Below are 12,123 nucleotides of genomic sequence, written 5' to 3'. Positions count from 1 at the left end.
CTTAATTTTGGAATTATCCATTAAAAATAAAAGAATATTTAGACTTTAATCTTGAAAATATTTTCCCCAGTGGCTGTAATACTCATATGTCATTCAATAAAGGGTTTTTTTCTCATTGATTTACAATATTGCCTACAATGGTCCAATACACCAATAAGTAGTATGTGAAGACAGTTTACAAATGTATCAAATAATCTATTAGACCAGGTTTGATCATGTCTTAACAAAATAATGTTATATTTTAACTGCAGTGCTCTTGTACGGTCTGCTTTATATTGTGAGGTTTTGATATGATGGAGGCCTCCAGTGTGTTGCGGTTGAGAGAACCGGGTATCGCAGTATCAGCGGCTCCACTGGAGGCCTGCAGACTTAATGTAGTTGCATCACATGCACCACTGGTTACACTATCCACCGGGTTACAGCACAATGATTTTTTAATGCGTGTTTGCAGTGAGTGTGCACATGCATTTACTATACCGGGAACAAAGAGGAGAGTAATTCCTCTGCTCTGCTTTCCACCTACAGAAGTGAAGCATTAAAATAGACCTTACGCTAACTCGACCATAAAAGCAAGATGCTCAGCTGCTTGTTAAATACACACTGTTAACTCCCGGCTGTATTAGGAGACTGCGAGAGAGTACTGGAGGCTGCTATCACAAGCATCTATCCGATCTGTGTCTAGCAGAGAGCCGAGTTAATGGACCGGAGACAGACAGTGACGCTCTCACGGACAGATCCTGTTGTACACACATGGGGGTGCACAAGAGCGCCCACACACATAGACACACAAGCCCCAGACTGAGTTATTGACTGACTGATAGAGAAGTTACTACATACATCAGTACACAGGAGAGTTGCATGCATAGCTTTTAAATGCTGCTACAGTAAATGCCTTCAAGTATAAATAATAAAACTACTTTAGTGATGCAAATGCAATATTTGGCCGAAGGTAGAAACAAGGAAACATGTTTTCGTATTTACAAATCTGGTGATCCGCGCAAATACATTTGTCAGCTTCATAATAAAATCGAATGTAGACCTTGCTAAAGTGTGATCTAGGTATGGATACAGTACCTTGAACCAGCAGACGGGTCGTGTGGAGCACCTCTCCCTGGTCACTGTAGGCCCGGCATGTGTACGCCCCTCTGTCATCTCTAGTGATGCCGAGGATGGTTAGACTGCCATCATGTACCTGTGAACAAAACAATAAAATAATGTGATAAACAGCAAGCATCAGGTTGTCAGACACAGTGGTGCTGGACATATTCAGACTACAGGTCCAACAATTGACAACAACTTCGGTAGTCAAATAATCATTTAAGTTGTATTTTTGGCAGAAATGTTCAAACTTATCTAATCTTAATTGAAGTGCAGCAAAGAGTACAATGTTTTCCACTGAAAAGTTGTGGAGCAGAAGTTAAGTTGCATAAAACAGGTACAAGTACCTCAAAATTGTACTTCAGTAAATGTACTTATGTCGACTGATCGTAGTCATACAACACTCCAACTCTTCGAATAAGTTTATGGTGAGAGTCTACTCCAAAGACAATACATCAAACACTTTAAAGTCATGAATGTGTCGCGCTTTAATTAAACTCCGGGACCGATTCCTGCATGTTGTAACCTTGGAAACGTCCAAATCCACGTTGCTGCGCATCCCTGTGTGCCGCCACCGATGAGAAGCAATAAGTGGTAAAGAAACACATTAACCAAACCTAATAGAAAAAAACCTTATAAATTATGCAACAGGTTGGCGAGAGGCTCTGTCCATTCAAGTCGCACACAGCTGTAGTCTATCCATTCATAAAGCTGAGGGGGAATCTGCTACGCCTGCAGAATCATTCCTATTCATCTGTCTTTCTAATGTTTTACAGCCCAGAGATGCTGCTAGCGGATCAACACGAGCAACATTTAACTTGTGTCAGTCTGTTGGCAAACCGTGTCATCATCATCACAAGATAACACTTTGTTCATCACTGCTGTGTAACACACAACACATGGCATGCTGGGCGCTACGAGTGTAAACCAAACACTGACGTGTTGGGAAGCATCGATTTAAGACTTGGAAAGCAGTTTGTATTGATTAAAAAAGTTGGAAGAGATTACAATTGATTTAAATTGTCTGTATTTTAATAACATGCTTGCAGTGACTACTGTCTGGCTGACTGTCTGCCATGTTTTCAGTTTTTTTTCACATACCAGTAACTTTTACTGAGCTGCTCTCATTTGAGGCTCAGGTTATGCCTTAACAATACATGCCTCTCATTGAGTTATTTTGTGTTTTGTTCTTTTATAGAATTCATACATGTAGAGTTGTAAAGGTAAAGTGTTAAAGGTGTGTTCGAGAAGAAAGCATAGAGAAAGTTTGCCTCACGGACCCGCTGGAAAGCGAACAATTTTGGTTTCTCGCAAGCTAAAAAGCAGTTTGCTCATTAGCAAACATTGCGTCAATAAGAAACCTGCACTTTCGCTAACAATGTATGTGACGTGCCATGTAGTACTTTGCTTTTGTTTGAACTGTATCTGACTGTCAGAATAATTCTTGAGGCCAGAGATCCCAGAAAGTAGAGGAATGATCTTCCCGCTGTTGGAGAAAAAAAGTTTAAGTTAAATTCTGTGGCTGGTTCAGATAAGTTTTATTCACTGCGTAGTGGAGACAGAAGTTCACAACAAAACTGTAGAATTCAACTCTTAAAAAGACTAAACTTGCAGACTCACCATCGCCTTGCTTTTTTTGTTGCAGGTTTGTGGCAAAATATCGCAAAGCCGGCAGGCGAATTTAACCCTCATTTGCAGAATCTCGTATTTTCGACCCCTAATTTCCACATAGTCCCACTCATAGACGTATAAAGAGAACAACACGTTGCTCCGTGCTCAGTGGGTCTTAACCGTCACATCTTTTGTGCAAATTTCACCACTGGAACATTTGTACAGTACATGTCGATTTGCCCCAAACATCGAATGTACCAAGTGTACACACGTCAGCTGTAAGCCAGCTAACAATGTACTTGTACACACCGACCGTGTGCGTCTGCGTGTGTTTTTGTTTCTACTCTTAGACTCAAGTTCTTCGTTATTATCGCTCCTTTTCCCTCTCCTCTCCGTACGTTTATGAAGCAGATTGAGCGGCGCAAGTTTCGCGCTCAAGTCACACCTTCTCATCAGGCTGCGAGCCCTGGAGAGGTTAAGTAAAGATGGCACTTTCCCATTGACTTTGAGCGCAGCCCCGCCTCCTTTGAAATTCACCACGCCTTCTGTCTAAACCCACAGTTGAACTTCTTTTTCTGGATCCTGTGATTCTATGTTGCACTGAATCGCTCAAACTCAAATCATTACACCGCTACAGCACAGACAGCACAGCAGTGATTGCAGCAGACTTCCACAGACAGGACGTGATGATATGCAACGGCCATCAGTCTACTCCAATACTCTCTCTGCCACAGATGTACTCAATTCAAGGTGAGGGGGACAAGATTAAAGAAAAGGAGGAGGATGAGATGAGGGGGTGGGGGAATGGGGACAGAGAAAAGAACAGTAGATAAGGTGAGGCATGAGATGAAGGCAGAATCTCAATTTGTTTCACACTTCACCGACACATCCATAGAGACAGATTTGGGATTCTGAAACGGCAAGAGGGTTGCTGTCGTTTTCCTGCTCGCTTGTCATTTGAGTGTACTTTGGGGAAGACCCTTATAATCCCACCTAGGTTTCTATCCTCTCCTGCACTACTGTTTTGTTAAGCGTCTTTGTTTTCGGGGCTCTTTTTTTGTCTCTGCAAATAAATAAAGTAATAAAGTAAAGAGAGGAGGAAGAAGACGGACTCCTCCTCCTCTCCGTCTGTTACATTCCTGCCTTTCTCCATGACGTCTCCATGGATCTGATCATGTGGGTGAGCAAATTTACCCTGACGCGCATAAACACACACGCTCGTGAAGGAGATTCTCCCTGAGTTTGAGAACATAAACTCTGAGCGGCCAAATGTAGACGACAGCTGATAAGTGCTCTGCTTTTTATATTTCCTGAGAATACAACAGTGAAACGAGTGACGTATGGCATCAGGCTCTCACTGGCAATTTGAATTTTTTTTGGGTAACATTCATGTTAGGACGAATGCAATATTGATGGAGGAGAAGGAGATTAATAATGCATCATGCATGTTGTCTAATCATTTACTGAGGGGATGGTGTTAAAAAGAGGCGACTGTTGGGGAGAGAAAAAAGAAAGAATGCTTGAGTAAGGAAGAAGAGGCCCTTAACAGACACTCCTCTATGCTCCTGACACTTCCTGTATCACACAGGCAGCTGTAAGGAGTTGATAGCAGCAGACTGCAACATCAGTGTCATATGAGAATGTGAAGGCATGCAGAATAAAAGAAGGAGGCCTCCACCTTTCAAAAAAGTTTCCGAATACAATTCCAAGCCGTGTGAAAAATGCCCTTCAATGGTCTTGTACAGGTTATACACATTCAACAACATGTTATGTCTGCACCTTTGCACCTTTTATTCAAGATGCAGGACATCCCGTGGCTGCGATGAATCATCGTCCTCTGAAGCACTTGGTGTTTTTGAGTCATCTCTAATGAAACGCTGTGTTAAATGTCTTTGAATCGCTGCGACTCACGCCACAATCCACCGCCTGATGTTTTATTGTTGATGGTTTATGTAGCTTGAGACATTTTGCTTCTATCAAACCCCGCTGAGGCTGTGCCAGAAATATCTTGTCACGACATCAGAGTCTACTTTTGGGAGTTTATCCACAGGAATAAAAATTCATGCATCGCCAACCAACAAAGAGGTTCTCTGGAATGCGAGGTGCGCTGCCAGTCTCAACGTTGTTGACATTATTCAAAGTTTCGTTATACAGAGGAGCAGGGAGAGCCTGACTGACGGTCTTACTGCGATCATTGAGCGTAATCCATCAAGGGTTCGAATCTTTTAACTTGTTGTCAACTAAAAGTATATAGAAATCAGTGTAAAAGCTGTTATAAATGATGTAATTGAGAATGTCTTGTGTTTCTTGACCTGTGAAATATCATAAACTAAAGCCTCTGCATCACAAATTTCAAACCCTGAAGCATTCATTGAGGTTTATCACATGGCAATGGGATTGTTTTGCAGCACAACAACAGAACAAGCTGATATGAGTGGGTGAGACATAGTCCATAACGTACTTCCAGTACAGATGGACTCAGCGACTGACACCATCTGTGCACAAACCCTGCTTCTATATTCGTACTAATATTAATGCCTTTTATTCATCATCACTCTTACCGAGTATTTTGCGTCGGTAGCAAGCTCCTCCCCCTCCCTCAGCCAGCTGATTATTGGTTTTGGATTTCCCTGGGCGGAGCAGGTAAGCAGAGTGCTTCCCCCTTCCTTCGCCTCCACATACTGCGGCGGCGTCGCAGTAAATGAAGGTGGGGCTGTGGAGAAAGTGAAAGTAGGAATCATTACAAAACTAACACAGTCTGAAGTACAACAATAATCATTATTAATGCAGTGTGTTGTCATCAGAGATTCTTTTTTTCTGGACATAGCTTTGCAAAGATTTTATCCACACTAGTAGCTCCGCGGTCCACCACTTTGGTTCACACTGAAATATCTCAACAACTATTGAACGGATTGCTATAAAACTTTGAACAGGCACTCACGGTTAATGAATCTCAAAGGTCATCAGCTCATCTTCCCCAAACAGCCTCAGCTGTTGTACAGACTTCTTTTCTATAAGTGTGTCTATGAGGAAAATGCTTTTTGGGGGCAAAGGGGATTTATTTTGCCAGTGGGACAAAGTGTTCAACTCGCGTATGACATGCATGACTCTTCTCTGGCCCACAAATATTGCTCAGACAGCAGGTAAGGCCACTGTTTTCTGAAACAGCTAGACACCTGAGTGAACAGGGACCAGTGATGACGACATTCATCCCTCCACGTTGCCATTTATTCACGAAAAGCTAAAGAAACAATTTAGCAGCATCAGTGCATTTCCACCTGATATTTCTTAGCATCACTAACAGCCACAAGGGAGCTCTTCACCAGCGACCGCAGGCCAATGAAGTGCAGTTTTCTCTGCCAGCTGCTCTCAGTGTCTCAACACAATATTTTGATTAGAAATAGTGGCAGAGTGTTTAGTTAAAGAGAGGAAAAAAAGGCGCCGCTATACAAGTGGGTCACTGCTAGCCGCTGGGAGTGCTGCCATGCTTCAGACTGCATACTAGCACCTGGCATGGAGCAAACAAATTGTCCAATTAGCACGTTCAGACATCTGCCCGTCCATACTGCCCTCTCACTCTCGAACACTCATTACATTAGACGGCACAGTAGATTAATGGAGATGAAATGCATGGCTGATTTATGTATCGCTTGCTTGTGGAGTTGACGGGTCAACAGCAACATTAAACGGATCACGATCCATCATTACAGTCAACGGGCAACCTGGTTCACTACGAGTTTGTACCTGAAGACACTGCATTCATTCTCATTGGTAGATTTGACCAATCCTGATTCATTTTTTAATAGCTTTAGCAAAAAGTTACTTTTAATTTAGGTTTTATGTAAAAACTTTTGATAAGCTTGAAATACAATGCACTGCACAAAGATTAAACAAGTGGTTCTCAACCATTTTTGCTCATGACCACTTTGCAAAAGGAGATGTTCTACTCCAAACCACTAACACTTTAAAGATTGAGTCAATTTATTCAATCTAAATTAGTTTGTTTCTAAAATATTTACACTAGTAGACTAATTGTCCTGTTTGTTATATTTGTAGTTAAGGTAGCGTTTGTTTTTGTGTTACCCCTTTGATTCAAAAATCAGTTCTGTTAAGTTCACATTATTATCTCTGTCACATCGGTCGCATGTGTGGGTGTGTGTGTGTGTGTGGGTGTGTGTGTGTGGGTGTGTGTGTGCACCTCCATGTCTGTATACGGCTTATCTCACATTCTTCTTCTGCAGCAAACTGCATAATATTTTGGGTGTCTAGCTATTGCTGCATGTTCAAGGACCTCTCATGGTTGCGGTGACTCACACTTTCTCAAAACAACTTTTGGAGCTACCACTACACACACACACACACTGCTGAGTACATCGCCGCCACTCAGTCACTGCTACACAGGCTGACAGCTTGGTGAGTTTAGTTTTCCGAAATTTTCGTTGCATATTTTGTAAATAGTTAAAGCCTCTTTTTGAAAATCTACCTGCGACTCGTCATGCCTGCAGCTCGCTCCCTCACAGGCCTAAAGCGGTAAAAGTATCCAATATTTCACAAATAAAGCAAAGATTAGAGAAAAGCCTCAGAAATAAGTTTATGTAGCAAAACACATTAATCTCCTCTCGTTAATCTTCGCATGGCCCCTCAGATTTATCTTGACCCTGAAGTTGGAAACCACAGGACGAAACTACCAAACTAGTTCCACCTTGACTCGCTACAACAGTATAATGCATCAGTATTATTAATGTAAAATATGATAATACACATGGGCTGAGGAATGAGTACTTTTACATTTAATATTTTAAGTAAATTTAGCTGATAATAAGTAGACTTCACTAAAGGATCTGACTACGTCTTCCACCACCAAGTGCTGCTATTAATTTTAATTCATATTCAGATTTTTCACAGGGGATTAAGCATCAGTTGGCAGGAAATAAGTGGCACACATGTGACAACAGCAGGTATATTGGTCAACTTGGGAGTTGTTTCACACCATCAGCTACAGCTCGTCGCAGAGGAAGTGTCACTGTGGCTCTGAAACCTGGGAGTTGCTCTACAAAACAAAGTATCACATTCTCGCCCTACTTACTGCAACTCTTCATCCTTTATATACATTAAAAGATGCTTAAAGATTCTGCACTCCCGCTGTTCTTCTGTGTAAACCACACAGCACATCAGCAGGTGGCCTGGATGCTGCAGTTACACACATGTGGGTCCGGCCTGTTTTTGAAGGCTTACATTCGCAGGTTATTTGCTCACAAACTCAAGAGTCCGTCTGCATCATTTTATTCCCTTGCTTGGTCTTCCTTTTCTCGTCTCTGCTCCTAAGAGAATACGGCTACATACAGTACACATTTTTCATTGATTTCATATCATAGGCCTCAAACGTGTAACGTGTGTTTCATTGTAAACGGTCGAGAGAGAAGGAAGAGGCCTCTCAAGGAGACTTTCCTCCCTCTTCTAATGTCAGCGTACTCAAGGTAGTCAACAGAATCTCAATTATTATACTTTGTAATTAAGAGATCTGACCTTTCTCTCATTGTGGGATCAGACTACACAATATCATTGCAGGGGAAAAAGCCAGTATACATACTGGGTCCCTATTGGGCTGACATGTGTGAGCAATTTTGGGACGAATGTGAAGAAAGAAAATGTCCACTTATTATTTAAGTCTGCATCTTTTTGTCCCACATGGGCCTGAGGGTGACTGTTCACATGGGCTCCATTTGTAGCCACAATGGGCCCATTAGTGACTTACAAGGGCACACATGGGGGATATATGGAGCTGGTGGACAAATTAGCTATTATTTGGGTCACCCAAATGGGTCCTAAATGCCCAGCCCATCACTAACCCAGTGACACAGTGGCAGGGTCTGTGTTTTCTTATGTTTCAGTGTAGATGGTTAACTTAAAATCATGTGAAAACGCTGGTGCGCTGGTGGATTTTTTTGTTCCTGAAAAGCTTGCTGATGCTTGAAAGAGAAGGGAAGGACAGGGCGAGAGACAAGACCAGAGAGAGGAGAGGAGGAAAAGGAGGGAGGGCAGAGAATGGAGAGTGGCCTTAGTGTCTTTTTCGGGCACAAGGCCTTGCCATCTGACACCTGCCACTGAGTGGGCACGAATTCCCTGTCCGCTTGGCAGGAAGTTAAGGCCAGCAGACAGGAACTCAAAGGAGGAGCGTATGCAAATACCAACAGCCAAAGGAGATGGGTGCCCTTAGTGTCTGTGCGGAGGCCAGACAAAAATGGCACCTGCTTCCCTCACAGACACCCATTGAGAGGAAAACAGGAGCATAAAGTCTTCATATGAATTCCCTTATTGGATATCTAGACTATGGAACAACTGCTGCTTTTAGTGTTTCCACGAATGTCTGTGTGTAAACTCAAATAGAGAATACTACTAAATATTTGTACCAGTTAAACACATCTACCCCAAGCCAGTATATATGCATGTGTGTAGCGCATCTCTACAGCTAGACACAGTACATACACAGGGTCATGTAGAATGCCATCACTTAATATGCCAAATATAATACAAGATGACATTCAGGGATATTATTAGTTCTGCTACAACCCGGAGAGCTCAGTTTCTGCTGGAAGGCCTGCCATGAGTAGAGAGCAGCAGAAGAGGGAGGGAGGGAGCAGTAGAAGTTAAGAATGAATACTGATGAGGAAAGCTACAGAGATGCAGTATGCCTACACAACAAGACATTGATGCACACACACACACACACACACACACACACACACACACGCACACATGCGCACACATGCGCGCCCACAGACGTTCCCAAACTCTGAACATCACGAGAGTGTGCAGGTGACGGCAGACTACCACCTATGAACTCTTCAAATACGACTTCAAACCAGGAGACAGAGATCTCATTTAGCCGCATAGAAACACACACAATGAGACGCTCTCATGTCAATGTTGATGTAATGCGCTACACACAGAACACAGTGCAGAAAGCAATTTACAAGCGAGTGTGCATGCGCTAACGCACAAGAGAAAACATTATGTTCTGCATTGATAATAACCATTTATACACATCAGCATGTTTCATTCCAAAGTGATTATGCCGTGCAGTGGACTTTATAAATGGTTCCTTACACAGTATTTCGCATACAGCGCGCTGTGATCATTATTCAAATACCAGAATTGCATCCATTGTAAAACATACGCATGATCAAATCGAATATGCATGAGTTTCACACGGCGCCAAAAATATACATGTGAATGAGTTTGACAGTTTGCTCGCAAACGCTCTCTCTCTGACAACACAGAGGATTACAGCTGTCTGAAGTTAGAGACCTGTGAAGCTTTAACTCAAGAAAATCTCCACTTTTGGCTACTTGATCTGTTCTGTTGAGGAAATATTCATATTAGCCAATTGCAGAAAAGCTAGCTAAGGAATACTACAAGATAATACTTAGACTAATACAAGACGAATACAACTAAATCATTTGCTGCATTTACTTCACTGCACCTTTGCTGCATAATGCATTTACTCGGTTTACAGTTCCTGCAAAACACATGAAGCAGCCTAATATAATATCTGTTGAAAAAGCACTCCTCACGTGAAACAGATACAGCTTTAAAAAAAATAAAACACAAAGGCGTCGTTGTCTCTGTAGTCTCTGGCGCTTTGCAACAATGTGAAGACGCACTTCACGTAGGATTCTCTGAGCCACTGGGGCATTCCTGGGAAATGCAAAGGTGCAGATTTTGCTTTCCGCCTGGTCATCAGTTTGATAGCTCTCAGACTATCACAGACGATCCCTGCCGGAACCGCCTTAAACAGGCCGCAATCAATTCTCTTCTAACCGGCCTCTCATCCCTTTTTACACCAGGGCCCTTTGAAAAGGAGCTTCAGGAATGATCTTTAACATCGTCTAATGTGACTGACGTAGAAAACCATGAACTGTCACCAGCAGATAACTGGCCAAATATCATTACCAACTCAATCGGAGAACTACATTACAATAATAAACATTTACAGTACCTACTGAACTGCTCCTCATGATTGAGGTGTGTTGATAGACTACTATTATCTTGTGCCTGTGGACCAAGGCCAAAATTCCCTCAAAATACTAGGTTTTATTTGTGTGCTTTTGTTCATATGGAGCTTAAAGAGATAGTTCCCCCAACTTACTTATACTAGTACTTATCTTGTACTTATCCATAGTCAATGTATTACTTACAGACGGCAGGTGATACGTCTCCAGTTTGTAGAAGCAGACCAGAGTTACCACAAAGCAAAGCAAGGAGCTGCTGTCGACCAGGACAGCAGCAAAACGAATTTCAGCCACTTAAAACAATCAATATCAGTTGACAGTTAGAATATTCTTTACCTCGTCATCAGACAGACGTTTTCGGCGTGGAACTGAAGCCGTTACATCCATCGGTGCTCTAATCAGAGCCACCATTGACGAAAACAATAATTTTACCTCGCAGAACAAGGGAGTTGCTGCTGCCCCCCCGTCCACAACAGTGCACTCTACTGTGGGTAATATACCGACTGTGGATAAGTACCTCACACATCACCACTTCAAAAAAATCCAAACCATTCCTTTCAGTGTACGTGACGCAGGTTTTCTATTTCTTTCCCTTTCACACCCACAAAAACATATGTTCTCAGGTCAGGCGCTGTGGGCAGGTGACTCACCGTTGACTGTGAGGTGCACCCAGCTGCCGTTGTGGAAGGTGTCGTACTGTTGCTCCAGCATCAGGACCCTGCACTCGTACCAGCCTTGGTCATCGGAGCGCACTGGGTCAATCTGTAGGGAGGCCTTCCCGTGCAGAGAGGCTCTACCTGGAGACAGAAGAGGATTAAAAATCATTTGTCTTTTTCTGCTTGTCAAAACACCTGGATGCTCTTTTCAACTGCCCCCTAGTAGCTTTGCTGGTCACCACAGAGATCCATCAGAGCAGCTGGAGGTTAAGTGCTTCATTTCATCCTTTTTTTCTTCTTGTAGCATCAAGAAAAACAGATTTATGATGCACTGGCTTTGCATCAAAAGTATAGCCTCCAAGTTATGGTGTAAAATAATGCTGCTGTTTGTCTTTTAAAGAGATTAAAAAGACAAATATATTATATTATATTAAGTAGTGTATGTTATTAGGATTAGGTGCAACATTATATGAATCTCTGCTTCTCCCGTTTTTCTTGACAGAGGCTCCAAAAACCAAGACTTTGAACTACTAGTTATTAAAATAAGCACATGCTCCAGCCTATTTGCATGCACAAAGTCCAAATCGGGTGTGACAAACCAATTTGTTCTTATTCCTATTAGGGGGGTTCAGTAGTCTGGAGCCTTTCTAAGCACTGCAAGGCAGGAAAACACCCTGGACAGGTTGCCAGCCTCTCATAGAGATAACCAAGACAGACAACCCCGAACACTTACTGTACTTTCATAC

At 42.5% G+C, this 12,123-nt stretch overlaps 1 protein-coding gene across 4 annotated transcripts in view; it reads right to left on the bottom strand.

Moving 5' to 3' along the window:
• Window positions 1-12,123, bottom strand: part of igsf9ba (immunoglobulin superfamily, member 9Ba) — a 56,344-nt gene that overhangs the window by 24,650 nt on the left and 19,571 nt on the right. For all 4 annotated transcript variants that reach the window (XM_076100146.1, XM_076100144.1, XM_076100147.1 and 1 more), the window contains 3 exons: window positions 11,372-11,518; window positions 5,271-5,422; window positions 1,075-1,192 (listed from right to left, as the gene is read on the bottom strand). In XM_076100146.1, coding sequence (XP_075956261.1) covers window positions 1,075-1,192; window positions 5,271-5,422; window positions 11,372-11,518 — 417 coding nt within the window. The remainder of the gene's footprint in view (window positions 1-1,074; window positions 1,193-5,270; window positions 5,423-11,371; window positions 11,519-12,123) is intronic.

The sequence above is a fragment of the Anarhichas minor genome, unplaced genomic scaffold (assembly GCF_050575085.1).
Source record: "Anarhichas minor isolate MPS153535 unplaced genomic scaffold, ASM5057508v1 ptg000026l, whole genome shotgun sequence".
NCBI lineage: Eukaryota > Metazoa > Chordata > Actinopteri > Perciformes > Anarhichadidae > Anarhichas > Anarhichas minor.
The sequence above is the reverse complement of the archived record's forward strand: the minus strand, read 5'-3'. Positions and strand labels throughout refer to the sequence as shown.